Source organism: Schistocerca americana, chromosome 2 (assembly GCF_021461395.2).
Source record: "Schistocerca americana isolate TAMUIC-IGC-003095 chromosome 2, iqSchAmer2.1, whole genome shotgun sequence".
Classification (NCBI taxonomy): domain Eukaryota; kingdom Metazoa; phylum Arthropoda; class Insecta; order Orthoptera; family Acrididae; genus Schistocerca; species Schistocerca americana.
In genome coordinates, this window is record NC_060120.1 from 591,644,435 (window position 1) to 591,661,478 (window position 17,044).

The following is a 17,044-nucleotide window of genomic DNA, read 5'->3' on the forward strand; positions in this document are numbered from 1 at the left end:
TGGGATTCTGGACTTCCAAAAGATTAGCAGTTCTTTCCATTTTTGACCCATATGCCTCTGATGCTGTCTCCATTGTAACCAAAGGTGTAATTGGGGGACATCCAGCTTGGTCTCCATCCTAGCAGTGAGAGTGCTGCTAATGCTGCCTGTTATGTCTAAGCAGGCCAAACTCTGCACCTTGTAAAGTTCCTTGGTAGTCACCTTTAATTGCACTTTATTCTACCATACTGTAGTCCCATGTCTTGTCATATGTCTCATTACTGTGGTGCATATCCAGTACATGTCCTGGGGCTTAGACTGTTTTTACCACAGGCCCTTATAATGCACACAAGAGCACCTTTCCCCTTGGAACATATAGCTTTTATGTTTGTTGGATCTAAGACAATTTTGCATGCTGAACTCCCCCTAGGTATTTCACAGCCCCCTCTACTGGTAGAGTTTTATTGAAGAGCTTAAGATTTCAGTATGTGTCCTTGACATGCTTCTTTGTGGATGGTACTACAATACTTTTCTTGGGACTGACCCTTAGATCCTATTTCCTGCGCCAGCTTTGTACAATGGTCAGTGTTCAATGAAAATTTTTCTAATGGTACTAGCATATTTGCCAAGTATTACTATGACTAAATCATTTGCAGATCCTTGGCAAAAGTAATCTCTAATATTTGTCTCTTCAATGTGTTCATTTGCCACTAGTATCACAGCAGTGAAGATGGAACCGCTCCTTGCAGACACCCTCTGGTGGTGTTGATCCTCATTTTCTCATTCGTCATGGTGGCTGTTACATACATACATACATACATTAATCCTTGATCCATAGATCATGAATACGACATTTCATAACGATGTGGAATGTGTCACTTTAAAATAAGTTTCCTTTACAAAAAATAATTTTATTTTTAATTTTTTTTTTCCATTACTACTTCGTATCTAAGAATTCATCTATGGAGTAGAATGAGTTTTCATTCAGAAATTCTTTTAATTTGCTTTTAAATGTTGGTTGGCTATCTGTCAAACTTTTAATAATATTTGGCAAACGACCAAAGATTTTTGTGGTATCATAATCACCCCTTTCTGTGCCAAAGTGAGATTTAATCCAGAATAGTGAAGATCATCCTTCCTTCTAGTGCTGTAGCTATGCACTTTGCTGTTATTTTTGAATTGGGATGGTTTATTAATGACAAATTTGATGAGTGAATGTATATATTGGGAAGGTACTCTGAATGATCCCGAGTTTCTTAATTAAATGTCTGCAAGGTGATCTTGGGTGAGCTCCAGTTATTATTCTGATTACATGCTTTTGTGTAACGAATACTTTCTCTCTTAATGATGAATTGCCACAAAATATGATTCTGTATGACAGCAGTGAATGAAAATAGGCATAGTAGGCTAATTTACTGATATATTTATCACCAAAATGTGCAATAACCCTAATAGCATAACAACCTAACCATTTCAGCAGATCATTGATGTGTTTTTTCCAGTTCAATTTCTCATCAATGCACACAGCCAGAAATTCTGAGTATTCTGCCTTAGCAACAGATTTCTGTTCATAGTCTATATTTATCGTTGGTGTTACGCCATTTACTGTACAGAATTGTATGAACTGTGTTTTCTCAAAATTTAGTGAGAGTTCATTTGCAGAGAAACACTTAATAATTTTCTGAAAGACATTATTTGCATATTTCCTCAGCTGATTCTTGCTTGTTGGGTGTAATTACTATACTTGCATCATCAGCAAAGATGACTAGCTTTGCATCTTCATGAATATAGAGTGGCAAGTCGTTAATATATATATAGAACAATAAAGGACCCACGACTGAACCCTGTGGGACACCATTTTTCATAGCTCCCCAGTTAGAGGACTCTTCTGGTTTTTGCAGACTATCTGCACTGCTAATTTCAACCTTCTGCAGTCTTCCAGTTAAGTTTGAATTAAATGATTTGTGCACTGTCCTGCTCATATCACAATACTTAAGCTTATCTAGAAGAATTTCATGATTCACACAATCAAAAGCCTTTGAGAGATCACAAAATATCCTAATGGGTGATGTTCTGTTATTCGATGCATTTAATATTTTATCAGTGAAAGCATATACAGCATTTTCTGTTGAAAAGCCTTTCTGAAAACCAAATTGACATTTTGTTAGTACTTCATTTTTACAAATATGAGATGCTTCCAGAGTGAGATTTTCACTCTGCAGCGGAGTGTACACTGATATGAAACTTCCTGGCAGATTAAAACTGTGTGCCCGACCGAGACTCGAACTCAGGACCTTTGCCTTTCGCGGGCAAGTGCTCTACCATCTGAGCTACCGAAGCACAGTTTTAATCTGCCAGGAAGTTTCATATCAGCGCACACTCTGCTGCAGAGTGAAAATCTCATTCTGGAAACATCCCTCAGGCTGTGGCTAAGCCATGTCTCTGCAATATCTTTTCTTTCAGGAGTGCTAGTTCTGCAAGGTTCGCAGGAGAGCTTCTGTAAAGTTTGGAAGGTAGGAGACAAGGTACTGGCAAGAGTAAAGCTGTGAGTACCGGGCGTGAGTCATGCTTTGGTAGCTCAGATGGTAGAGCACTTGCCCGCGAAAGGCAAAGGTCCCGAGTTCGAGTCTCGGTCGGGCACATAGTTTTAATCTGCCAGGAAGTTTCATATCAGCGCACACTCCGCTGCAGAGTGAAAATCTCATTCTGGAAACATCCCCCAGGCTGTGGCTAAGCCATGTCTCTGCAATATCCTTTCTTTCAGGAATGCTAGTTCTGCAAGGTTCGCAGGAGAGCTTCTGTAAAGTTTGGAAGGTAGGAGACGAGGTACTGGCAGGAGTAAAGCTGTGAGTACCGGGCGTGAGTCGTGCTTTGGTAGCTCAGATGGTAGAGCACTTGCCCGCGAAAGGCAAAGGTCCCGAGTTCGAGTCTCGGTCGGGCACACAGTTTTAATCTGCCAGGAAGTTTCATGAGATGCTACTCTTGAATACATTCTTTTTTCAAGAATTTTGGATAAAGCTGTCAGAAGTGAGATTGGATGGTAGTTGTTAGCATCAGATCTATCTGGAAAAATGCCCTGTTTCAGGGAGCTACTACATATGTGGCTGAGAATCCCACTTATTTGTTGAGAGCAAGCTTTTAGTACTCTGTCTGAAATGCTATCAATTCTATGTGAGCCTTTAATTTTGAGTGAATTTGTTACTTTCCTAATTTCAGTAGGAGAGGTGGGTTGAATTTCAGTTTTATCAAATTGCATAGGTACTGGCTCTTCCATATACTGCCTTGCATTTTCTAATGAATAGCTGGATCTTATTTTCTCTACAACACTTAATAAATGATTATTAAAATGTTTTCTGCTTCTGACTTCTTGTTAACAAACTTTTCATTGTGTTTGATAAAAATACAGTCTTCCTGTGCTCTCGTTTGCCACATGATTCTGGACTTATAACTTTTCTTAATACAGTGCAGTAGTTTTTATAATGTTTCACTGTTTTGGGATCATTAATCCTCTTAGCTATAAGATACATTTCCCTTTCCTGTTTACAAGATAATTTTATCTCTTTAGTAAGCCATGGCTTTTCACATGGTTTCTTACAATTATATTTCACTGTTTTCTTAGGAAAACTGTTTTCAAATATACTCATAAAGGTATCATGAAATAGATTAAATTTTAAATTAGCATAATCTTCCCTGTACATCTCATCCCAGTCCAACTGTTGGAAGCTTTCCCTAAAATTTTGAATTTTTAAATCGTTAATTGAACACACTGTTTTGGAGGCTTGTTTTGCATTACTGTATGGAGCTATATCATGTACTGTAACTAGCTGTGTATCATGATCAGACAGACCATTCTTAACAGGAAAAGTTTTTATTTGATTAAATATATCTTAGTCTACGAAAACATTATCTATCAGTGTCCTGCTTTCCTGCACCACCCAAGAAGGAAAATCAATAACTGATGTCAAATTGAAAGAACCAAGTAATACTTTAGGATCAAGCTTTCTATCAAACTCTTTCAGAAAATCTACGTTGAAACCCCACAAACAATAATTTGCTTTCCTCTGACAGATAGCACAACAAAGAATCCAAGTTTTTCAAAAATAGTTGAAAATTTTCCAATGGGGACCTGTACACGGCTACAATTATAAAAGTGACATTATTTAGTTTAAGCTCACATGCACGTGCTTCTGTATGTTGCTCTACGCAAAATTTTTTAGCTTCCAAATTTTTCACTCACTGACAGATTTTAGCATATATGTCAACTCCTCCTCTCTCCATAGTGTCTCTACTTACATGTGCTGAAAGCTTATATCCACCTACATTTACCATTTCCATACCTGTGACTATATGATATTCAGACAGGCATAGTACATCTATTCCACCCTCAGTTTCTAAATCATCTAAACAAACAAGAAGCTCATCTACTTTGTCTTTTAACCCCCGGACATTTTGATGCAATATATTAACATTATTTTTCACTGTGTTTTTATGTGAATTTTGTGACATACTAACATTATTTTTCGCTGTATTTTTATGAGAATCTTGTGATATTTCCACATGTCTAGTATCTGCCTGTCTGAACTTCTCATTAAGCTTAATTTCAATCAATGTAGGGTGATTGGACACTGATCTTAGCCTAAAAAAGTACTCCAATGAGTTTCAGTGCCCCCCCCCCCCCTTAAAGATTTTGCTATCATCCCAGGCAGTTTAGCCGTCCCATTATTACTGAGATGCAGGCCATGTCTTGTGAAGTCCCACCTACCAGTACCATCAACAAAAATCAAACCTATGCCTGACAAAGTAGATGCTTGAAGCAGCTGACATAGCTTCATATTGACCCTCCTGACAGAGCTGTTCAATTGGGGCTGATCATACCACATTAAAGCAGAAACCAAGCCAAAATTTGTATGGTCCATTTCAGATGCTATTTTTACCAGGTCACACTCAATATTGTTGCTCTGATCCCTATAAATACCGTTTTACTGCTCCACCCACTACCATAACATGATCCCTTTGTAAAACCCTTGCACAATGATCCTACATCCTCTATCACCTGGCTATGACATGCACTGGGCTTGAAAATACTTGTGACCTGGTACCTGTCACCTAATTTTTCCTGCAAGATCTGGCCCACACCTCTTCCATGGCTACTGCTTAACAACAGAACTTTCCTCCTACTTCCTACTTTTGTTGCAACAGTTGGTTTCCTAGTGAAAGTCTGTTGAGTGCTGAATACACTTACATCTACTTGAGCCTCTTCCTTAGTTGACTGAGGTAACAAGGCAAATCTATTGTTTGTACCAATGACGAAACTGTCAGATACAGTTCTCTTTCAGTGGCCCCTGTTCCTTGCTACCACTTCCCACCTGCCTTCACCCTCCCCCCCCCCCCCCCTTAAACTCATCTGTTCCTCCCTAGCACTATCCAGTTCAGCGTGAAGAACTCTAATCTTCACTTCCTGTTCCTCTATTTTCCTATTCCTTGAACATACTCTGCAATACCATGGAAGAGTCCCATTTACTTCCACCAATTCCCATGCCACTACATTCACCCCAATGTAACCATCTGCCACAACAGCTGCACAGAACCCCAGAACTGACTTTCCTATGGCAGCTCAAACACTTCTTGCTCATGGTTGTTTACAATATTTTTACAAAATATATCTGGCAATAACAGTAATATTCTATTAACTACAGATGAAAAGAGTCACTAAAGTTATGTGGAACACTAATATATGTGTATACTATTAATACAGTAATGTAATGCAGTTAAACTAATGTTAAAAATCAAAAACTGTATACCTGAAAAATTAGGCCTATGATCGTATATGTGTCATACATACTTTACAAGTTTGAAAGGAAATAAAAGATAGAACTTAAAACCTTTAATTCCCTGAGTAGACATGGCACTACTAAATATATGTGTAATGGAAACAACCTAAATTCTTCACTTAATACTTAAAGAAATGTCTTAAATTTTTACATAAACCTACGTCTAAAGTACAAGGAAACTGGCCCTTAGGTCACCCCCCCCCCCCCCCCCCCCCCCGAGACATACTTTGTAATGAGCAAAATCTTCAGTAGATAATATAAAGCAGACCCTAATTAACTTCATTACAGTATAATATTAATTTAATTGACAGCTATTATAGAATTAATTACACGAGCTTAATATTCAAGCGTGTGTCATCTGTGGCAGTGCTTTCATGTACTCACCATGGTCTTAATCCACCTATGTATCATGGTCTCTGTACCACGCCCTTCTGTAGCTTTAACCATGGGGTTATAGGCTGTATTGCTAAGAGCCCCTTTGATGTCTGGGAAGATGTAGAGAGCAATTTTCTGAAAGTGTAGTGCTCTTACCATTTTCCCTACAAGTTGGTGAATTGCTGTTACACATGATTTTCCTGGTTGATGTGTGTGTTGTTTTACATGTAGAGGAACCTTAATTAACCTCCCTTCCCTAATATCCACACTAACCAGTTTTTTCTAATGTCTTTAGGTGAAAGAATGACAGACTGATCAGTCTTATATCCTTAGTCTTGATATAATCATTTCTCTCAGGCTTCAAAATGAAAAGAATCTTCACTGTCCGCCAAGCATTAGGAATGTCCCCTACTACCATGCTCTGCATAGGAATCCAATTACTTCCTCTCCTGATTGTTGCAGTAGAGCAGGAGATATTCCTTCATGACTTGGTGTCATGAACAGTTGAAATGTTCTAGCTCCCTGTTGAATGTTTTTGAAATCTACACATTTTCTGGCAAATTCTCACTTCACCCTTTAGTTCCCTACGAACCAGTACCTCCCAGGAACTGAATCTTGGTCTGTGTTATCTACCAGTGTGTGCTGAGGGAAGTGAGTTTTGAGGAGCACACCTGGCATCTCATGCACTGTCCTTCTGTACTCACTGTCCTCCTTCCTTAGAGTGCCTTCTGGATTAGTTCATATTCTATTGTGGATTTTATGAAGTCTAGTGCATGTAGCAGTACCTTCCACCTCCTCACAGACAGCCTTCCAGAACGATAGCATTGCTTGCTTAATTGCAAGGTTGTATTTGGCAAGGGCCTCCCCATATTTTGCCCATTGTCCTTTCCTTCTTGCAATGTTGAAGTATTCTTATGTGCTTCCTTTGCAATTCCAGGTTAATAGTTCCATCAAGGTACAGTCTTGTTTGTGCACTCTTTGGTGATAGGACAGTTTTCTAAATAGGAAGACATAATGGTAGACGTCACTCCGTCCACCATTTCTTTAAGACATATTGGATTCCTTACTGAAATTTTGATTTTAGATACACATAAGATTTGTGTGAATTTAGGTTTTTCCTAAAGTTTACTTTCGTGGAATTTCTGTAGGCTATTTCAGACTCAAACTTGTGATATTTGTGGTCAAATAAGGCTACCTCCAATGTCACATGACCTTGTTTCCCAAAATTACTTCTCCCCTTCATAAGTTCTTGAAGGTCTCTATTCAGGATCTTCAAGTTACTCTTGAGTAAATATTCAAGGAAGTACTCACCTCTACTGTTGGTGTTACTGCTTCCCCACATCAGACTGTGGGTACCGGCATCACAACCAACCAACTGTTGTTCATTCAGCTTTGAACAGCTGTCTACCAGTCTCCTCACTTCCTGGGAGGGAGGAGCACTGTCCTTTTGAGGAAAGCAAGCTGAGTCCAGTACAATTTCACTTGTGCTACCTTCCTAATGCTGCTTCATCCTGATGGTCACCAAGTACCTGGAACAAAAGTCTGCCATCAGCATGGATGAAATTCCATTTTGATGTAAATGCATGATCTAGAGTTCTTTAGATTTCTAACATAAACCAACTTACTTCCAGTTCCTCTGAAGATCAAAATATGCACCCTTTATATAAACAGGGTTCCTGGATCAGGGCCACAAACATTACCTGTCTTCCCAGAAGATGACTGAGGGTGGCAGTTCTCTATTTACTCTCTTGCAGGTTTATCTTTAACAACTGTAGGCACAAACTTGGAACTATGATCACTTCTAATGTCTTTGATTATCCTGATGGTAAACCATGTACCATAAGTACAATTTCAGGTCCCATTCTCATATTGCCCTCACGGATTCTCCACTGACTTCCACCGCAAGGGTTCCACTATCTGGTACACTCTTTTGGTTGATTACCCTCCAGTCCTTTGTTGAGACCTCCTGATTCTGCAGCTGTACTTTCCTGAATGGAGTCTCTGGAGGAGTATCCTTATGAAGTTTCAGTATGCAAATTGATATTTTTGCAGTCCTGAGGAGCTCACCCACTCTCTGGAGGTATCTTGGACTTCCTTTCATTAAGCTGATCTACCATTCCCATACCTTTATCCCTGTTGGATAGTCACTGTCCTGAAAACTGAGACTGCAGTACCATAGGTCTGTTTTCCTATTTCATGCCTCAGCTTTTCCTGCATCTGATTATCCTGATAAGTGGGAGTATTAGACTTAACCCTTGTTCTCTTTTTCATCCTTTGAGACTTTTTTTTTTCCTGAGCCCCAAACAAGGTTTAGATCTTGACCTGGTCCAACTTTTCAGGGATGATTTACACTTCTTGAATTGGTCTATCACCCTGTCCCACTGCAGAAATAGCTTCCATCAGTTCCAACCCTGATGATTTGGTGTTTTAGATCTTGTCAATACTCTCAGTTTTTGCTTTGTTTCATTCTGTGTTCTTCATTTTGGGGATTTGTTAGGTCGACACCACAGAGCTCCAGGTGGTACAAAGGCTTACTATTGAGGGAGGTGACCCAGTATTCCTGAGCCTCTGTTCATGACACATCTTCCCATGTACCATGCACACCTCAGCATGGTTTTCATCAAACCTTGGGTTGAATAACTTGGGAATTGGGGAGGACAATGCGAATGTATGTTGGAGAGTTCTAATGCTCCAGTAGTTTGACATATTGTGAGACAGTTCCACCCTCTATGGGTCACATGATGACATGGAAAATCCAGTTTACAGAATGTTAACATAATTAGTACTTAAGTGTGGGTGAATGCTAGCCTTTACAGACAGGTCCACTTAAGATAAATGTAAGATCCAAAGGAATGGCCCTGCAGGTGAGAGTATTAAAATCCTAGTAAACTGCCAGAGCTTTCACTGCAAAATGCTGGAGCTTGAAGCTCTTCTGAAAAGCAATGAAGGTCATACAATATTAGGTACAAAAGCTGATTAAAACCTGAATTTGATAGCAGTGAGGTTTTTGTGGAAAATTTAAGTGTGTATCAAAATGACAGGCTAATGGGATATGGAGGCGGTGTATTTGTTGCAGGACATAAGAAATCCAAATTCATTGAGATGGAAATTAAAGCTGCATGCTAGACTGTTTGGATAAGACTCAGTATATATGGGGGCATAAAATTATAATCCTATTGACCACCAGACTCACGTCTTGGTGTAAACTTTAAAGAAAACCTCAGTTCCCTTGTACATAAGTTTCCCAGTCATACTGTAATCATCACTGGAGACTTTAATCATCCAGAAATGAATTGGGAACATTAGAATTTTGTTAATGGGAGGGAGGGGGGGACACAAGACATCCAGAAGAACATTACTAAATGCCTTCTCTGAAAACTACTTTGAACCGATAGTTTGGAACCAAACTCTTGATAGAAATATATTAGATCTAAAAGCAACAAATAGATCTGACCCCTCTGAAGATGTCCACCTCAATCAGTGACCATGAGGCAGTTGTGGTAACAGTGATTACCAAAGTACAAATGGCAACTAAAAAAAGTAGAAAGCTATACATGTTCAACAAACTAGATGAAAAAGCAGTAGTGTCATATCTCAGTAATGAATTTGAACATTCAGCTCAGAACAGGTGCATGTAGAGGAAGTATGGATTAAATTTAAATGATTAGTTAATCATGCACTGTATAGATATGTGCGCAGTAGAACAGTTCGTAATGGAGGGGATCCTTCATAGTATAGAATCACTGTGAAGAAACTTCTAAAGAAACAGAGACTACTGCATGATAGTTGTAAAACAGAGCATAGAACTATAGAGAGAGACATATTTGCATGTCAAGACAGCAATGTGTGAAGTCTTCAGTGACTACCATAGCTGGATATTGTCAAATGATTTTTCACAAAACCAAAAGACATTCTATATGATGATGGTATTTGTTCTTTCGGACATGTCTGGAAGAACAGATCCATCGGTGACCATGCAGCTCTCTAGAATGAGATACCATATTCATATAGTTAAGGCTAACTGGACATTGGCCTTCTTCTTCTGTGCAGATGGACATGCATTGCCCGAACTCTTACAGGACTTGGCAAGATTGTCTGCCACAAGTAATGAGTGTAGTGGGCAGGGGCACTACGAATGTAGTGTGTGGACATTAAGTTGGGTATGTGAGACTCATGGGGAGTGTGCAAGGGATAAATCCCTGCAGTTGCACTATCCTCTGTGCCCCCAGTGGCTCAGATGAATAGAGAGTCTGCCATGTAAACAGGAGATCCCAGGTTCGAGTGCCAGTCAGGGCACACATTTTCAACTGTCCCCGTTGATGTATATCAATTCCCATTGACAGATTAGGGTCTTTATATTTAATTATCATTTCATTCTAGAGAGCTGCATGGTCACTGATGGATCTGTTCTTCTGGACATGTCTGAAAGAACATATACCATCTTCATATAGTTAAGGCTAACTGGCCATTGACCTTCTTTGTGCAGATGCACATGTATTGGCCAAACTCTTATGAGACTTGGCAAGATTGTCTGCCACAAGTAATGAGTGTAGTGGGTAGGGGCTCTATGAATGTAGTGGGTGGACACTAAGTTGGGAATGTGAGTCTCACAGGGAGTGTGCAGGGGATAAATCGCTGCAGTCGCGCTATCCTCTGTGCCCTTTGTGGCTCAGATGAATAGAGCATCAGCCATGTAAGCAGGAGATCCTGGGTTTGAGTCCCGGTTGGAGCACACATTTTTAACTGTCCTAATTGATGTATATCAACACCTGTTGACAGCTTTGGGTCTTCATTTAATTATCATTTTAAAAGACATTCTGGCCATGTGCTAAGGCTGTTAGTGGCACTGAAGTTAGTGCTCAGTTACAAATGGATGAGACAGGAACTGAAATCAAGGATTGCAAAGCAAAAGCAGAGATGCTTAACTCCATTTTAAAATATTCTTTTACAAAGGAAAATCAAGGAGAGTTGTCCCAAATTAATCCTCATACTACTGAAAAGATGACTGAAGTAAGTGTTAGTGCCAGTGGTTCTGAGAAACAGCTGAGAAACAACTGAAATAATTAAAATCAAACAAAGTTCCAGGGCCCAATTGAACCCTTATCAGATTCTATATTGAATTTTTGGCTGAGTTAGCCCCTCCTTTAACTATCCCTCAGACAAAAACAACTGTGCCCAGTTGTCAGAAGAAAGTACAGGTCAAATCCATTTACAAGATTGGTAGTAGAAGTGATGCACAGAACTGCCATCCTATATTCTTGACAATGATTTCTTATGGAGCCTTAGAACATATTCTGTGCTCAGATATAATAAAGTATCTTGAACAGAATAACCTCCTGCATGCCAACCATCAAGGATTCTGAGAACATCGATCATGTGAAACCCATGTCACTCTTTTTTCAAATGACAAACTAGAAGCTTGGGATCATGGCAGTCAAGTAGATGCAATATTTCTTGATTTCCAAAGAGCATTTCACTCTGTACCACATCAGGTAGGGAGAATGCAGCAAGTTATCTTGGACGGAGAGTACCAACAGATGTAGAAGTAACTTAGGGTGTGCCCTAGGAAGTGCATTGGGACCCTTTGCTTAATAACCTTGCAGACAATATTAATAGTAACCTCAGACTTTTTGTGGATGATGCAGCTGTCTATTATGAAGTACTGTCTGTAAGAAGCTGCATAAAAATTCAGTCAGATCTTGATAAGATTTCAAAGTGATGCAAAGCTGAGCAACTTGCTTTAAATGCTTGGAAATGCGAAATTGTGCACTTCACAAAATGAAAAAACCAACTATCCTATGACTGTAATATTAATGAGTCAAGTTGGAATCAGTTAGCTCATACTAACACTTGGATATACCACTTTTTAGGAATATGACATGGAATAACCAGATAGACTTGGGTAAAGCAGGTGGCAGACCTCGATTTATTGGTCAGATACTGGGGAAATGAAATCAGTCTCATACCAAATAGGACTAAACAGAGAAGGGTGATACAGATGGTCACAGGTGTGTTTGATCTGTGAGAGTGTGCCACAGAGATGCTAAAGAAACTGTACTGGCAGACTCTTGATGATAGCTGCAAACTAGCCTGAGAAAGCCTACTTACAAAGTTTCCAGCTTTAAATGATGACTCTAGGAATATACTGCAACACCCTACCTATCATTCCCATTGGGATTGTGGAGGCTTGATTAGATTAATTACGGCACCTATAGAGGTACTGAAACAATGAGTCTTCCCATGCTCCATGTGTGAATGGAACAGGAAAAACCCTAATAACTGGTACTATGGGCTGTACCCTCTGCCACATAATTCACAATGATTTGTAGACTGTAGATGTAGATAATAGAAAATAATTTTTATTGATGAAAGACATTTGCAATTGTAGCCTTAACATTGGTTCAACAATTTACTATATGGTGTAGTTTACAACCCAGATGCATTTTATGAAAAAAATTTTTGTAGTAAATGGAGTATTCAAATTATTATAAAGAAAAAAAAGAGCACAGCTCTTGTGTCCTGTACGAAACTCAGTTACTTTTTCTTCTTTGTGTTAAAAAATTAGATTTTGCTGAAGTATTATTATGTACTCATTGGATAGCAGTTAATCCTTGAAAGCTTTCATGATTCATCATTGTGTCTAATTTTTGTTTTGTTTGTTAGAATACCTGATACTGATACAGTTTCATACAACCAATAATTTGAATTCATGATTGTGATCTATGTTTATTGCAAATACAGCCCCCAGTGCCTCTAACCCCGTGGACTGAAAGGAAGGATGCTCTGCAGACACCTGAAAGATGCATACAGTTGGTCTCCACAGACAATATAATGGGATCTGAAGACTGCCTGTATCTGAATATTTTCAGCCCAGAGGTATTTATCTTAGATTCAGTCTCATTATCTCCCATTACAATAAAACTGAAAAGAAGATTACTATGATGACACATGAGCAAAAAGACTGAAGTTAAACAAAATTAAAATGTGACACAGTATTAGTTTTACAAGCAATATGGTGCATAATTTTATAAAAGAGAAAATTGAAATATAACCTTAAATTATTGGAGTGTAAATAAGCGAGTCATTCACATAATCAATTTAAAAGCAAGCAATATTTTTCTCAGTTTACCTTAACAGGAAATCTGTGTAACTGTCACACTTAACACCATCTTGTTTCCTCTTTCTAGATGATGAAATATCTTATCTGGTTAAAGAAACAAATATTATTTGCAACAGTATGATCTTTTTCCTTTTTTCTGCATTATGTTAGGTATATATTCTTTAATTCTCAATTAATCACTGTTTTTAATACACCCATGGATTTATATATCATTTCAAAACCTGCAACAACAAATATACACTGGGTCTAATGGGATCCCTATCAGATTTTCTTTTAGCTAAACTATACCATTAATCCCTCAAACAAAAAAGCTCTGCTCAGTAATACAGCAGGAAGAAAATGCACATTCCATCCATCTTCAAGAAGGGTAGGAGAAGTGATCACAAAACTACTGCCCAGCATCCTTGACATTCATTAATTGTAGAATCTTAGAGCATATTCTGAGCTCAAATATAAGGAGATATCTCAGTAAGAATGACCTCTGTAGCATCTGCCACACATTCCAAAAATGTCTCTCATGCTAACCCGCACTTTACTTTTCTCATATGACATTCCAAAAGAAGGGCAACAGGAATGATCAAAAAATTTGTTTTGGAGAGCATCATTACACATTGATACACAAACTATCCCACAAAAGCCTGCCTACAGAGTTTGAAGGACCAGCCGTAAATGAGAAATTCTCGATTATACTACGACAATCTGTGTATCATTCCCATAAAGATAATGAAGACATTATTAAGACTAATTATAGAACACATAGACGTGTTTGAGCAGTCATTACTCCCATGTTTGATACAAGAATGGAATGCAAAAACCCCTAATAACTAGTACAATGGGACATATCTTCTGTTATGCACATCATGTAGATGTAAATAAACATTGGCATCTAGTTTCCTTATATTAAGTTTAACAACAATATGGAGAGGGCTGATTGATATTTACCATATAGAAGAGGCCTTGGGTTACAGACAGACACAATGAAAAAGACTGCTAAAATATTAAATCTTTTTTACTAGGTCCTTATTCTCCAACAGAATACACAGATACACTTTCACACAAGCACAAATCACACACTCGTAGCAACTGTCACAAGAGCTAGAGCCTTACTACAACTGCATCTGACAGAGCACAAATTTGCTAGGATGAGTGGTGGGGTAGGAAGGCGGCATGTGATGGGTTGGGGGAGGAATGGCAAGATATGGACAGGTGAAAATAATAGTGCCACCTGGTGCAGCATAAAGGGAATTGCTCAAGACATAGTAGGGCTGTTAGTGAAGCATTGAGAGGCTGTCATGGGTGGGGTGGGTAGGAGAGGAAAAATGTGAAAGTAGAAAAGGACTTGTAGCTTGTATGTACATTGGTGGGGTAAAAAATGTGTGTAGTGGAGTGGAGGCAGGAAAGAGGACAGGTATGTTGGAGACAGGTGCTAACAAACATGTTGGCAAAGGGGGTGGAGGGGGGAGTGGGGGTGGGGTTGTTGAAATGAAGGATAAGTTGTAGGGAGAGTCCCCACCAGCGCAGTTCAGAAAAACTGGAGTCGATAGGAAGAATCCAGATGACATGAGCTGTGAAGCAGCCATTAAAGCATTAAAGTGGAGCATGTTATGTTGGACAGCATGTTCAACAACTGGGTTGCTCCAGCTATCCCTTTCCACTGTTTGATGGCAGCCATTCATCCAAAAAGGCAGCTCGTTAGCTGTTATGCTCACGTAGAAAGCAGCACAGTGGTTGCAGCTTAGTTAATAGATCACATGGCTGCTTTCACAGCTGGCCCTGCCTCTGATGGGGTAGGAGATGCCTGTGATAAGACTGGAGTAGGTAGTAGTGGGAGGATGTATGGGACAGGTGTTGCATCTAGGTATATTGCAGGGATATGAGCTATAAGGCAAGGAGTTAGGAAAATGTGTGTAGTAGGTACAGGCAAGAATACTGTGCAGGTTTGGTGAGTGGCAGAACACCACTGTGAGAAGGGTGGGTAAGATAGTGGTTAGGACATTTGTCATTTCAGGGCATGATGAAAAGTACTTGAGACCCTGGCATAGACTGTGAGTCTGTTGCTCCAGACCTGGGTGGTACTGAGTCATGAGAGGAGTGCTCCTTTGTGGCTGGATAGTGGGTATTTTGGGAGGTGGTCAGTGACTGAGAGACAAGGCACAGCAAATCTGCTTCTGGACAAGGTTTGGAGGGTAAATTTAGTCTGTGAAGGCCTCTGTGAGACCATTGGTATACTCAGAAAGTGGTTGTTAATCACTATAGATGTGACAGCCACAGATGGCTATGGTATATGGAAGAGACTTCTTGTTATGGACTGGATGGCAACTGCTCAAGCAGAGGTAGTGTAAATGGTAGGTTGGTTTGATGTGGATGGAAATACTGATGTAGTCAATCTTGAGGTGGGGGTTAATTTTGAGAAAGTTGGCTTATTGGATTGAGGAGAACCAGATGAAGTGAAAGAGGGAGAAGATATTGAGGTTCTGGAGGAATGTAGATAAGGTATACTTACCTTAAATCCCAATCACAAAGATGTCATCAATGAATCTGAACCAGGTGAAGGGTTAGGGATTCTGGGTGGTTAATAAGGTTTCCATTATATGGTTCATGAATAGGTTGGCATATGATTGTGCCATGTGGGTGCCCATTGTTGTACCATTGATTTTTTTGTAGGTGACCATTCAAAGTAGAAGTAATTGTGGGTGAGGATATAGTTGGTCATGGTGATCAGGAAGGCGATGGTAGGTCTGGAGTCAGTCAGGCATTGTAAAGTGCAGTGTTCAATAGCAGCAAGGTCATGGCCACTGGGGATGTCTCAGTAGGAGATGGCATTCATAATGAAAAACAGGACAACAGGGACTGTGGAGAGCCAGTGGAGGAAATAGTTGATGTCTTTTATATAAGTGGGTAGGTCATTTGGACAACATAACTGGCCACAATGTGGTGTCCTGGAAGGTTGAGTTTATGAACTTTAGAAAGCATGTAGAAGGTAGGAGTAGGGGGAATGCTGGGGGTGAGGAGAGAGGTAGATTCAGGAGAGAAGTTTAAAATGCCACCCTTAAATGTGTGAGAGGAAGGAAGCATTTTTATTATCGCTGATGATGAGTGAGAATAAAATATACAGTTTTTATAGTTCTATTTATAATTGGGTAGTGGTAATAGTGAATTCTCAGGCATACCATTGGAGTAACTTAATAGTTTGGGCCTCCACCATATACAAGTATGAAGACAAATGAAAACTAGAAAATTTCAATCACAGTTAATAAAAGTTCACATAATAACTTAGCTGTTCCATATGCTCAGATACTCAACTTCAGTATCCTTGGGGGTTGTTGCTTCGGAAAGTCCCAGTGTTTGACATTGCTGATGTACTAATGTTTTAAATAAAACACAGAGTTATCACTTTTCCTGTTTTGTGTTACGATCGATTAGTATATACATTGACGGTAGATAAATTTATCATCTGACAGCCTCTGAAAGAGTGTCACACAAACAGCTTCTGAAAGGCAGTGAAGCAGACCCACTGACTGACTCTCTCTCTGACTGTCTTTGACTACTATATCTTCACTGACTGGCATGGCTCATGCACCACTTCCTTTAATGTAAAGCTAAACAGTTGAATGCATTGTTAAATGTAAGATATACAAAATAAAAATTAAAATTGAGTATACGATTTCTGTTACTTATGTGGCGGTTATCGACTGCAAGAGTCGACCACCTCATCTTTGAGAATGAACTTCTTTGAAAA

At 39.3% G+C, this 17,044-nt stretch overlaps 1 protein-coding gene across 2 annotated transcripts in view; it reads left to right on the top strand.

Annotated features, from left to right (window-relative positions):
- LOC124596021 (esterase FE4-like) overlaps positions 1–17,044 on the top strand; it is a 150,332-nt gene that overhangs the window by 32,138 nt on the left and 101,150 nt on the right. For both annotated transcript variants that reach the window (XM_047134980.1, XM_047134979.1), the window contains exon 3: positions 12,927–13,061. In XM_047134980.1, coding sequence (XP_046990936.1) covers positions 13,017–13,061 — 45 coding nt within the window. In that variant the 5' untranslated portion in view covers positions 12,927–13,016. The remainder of the gene's footprint in view (positions 1–12,926; positions 13,062–17,044) is intronic.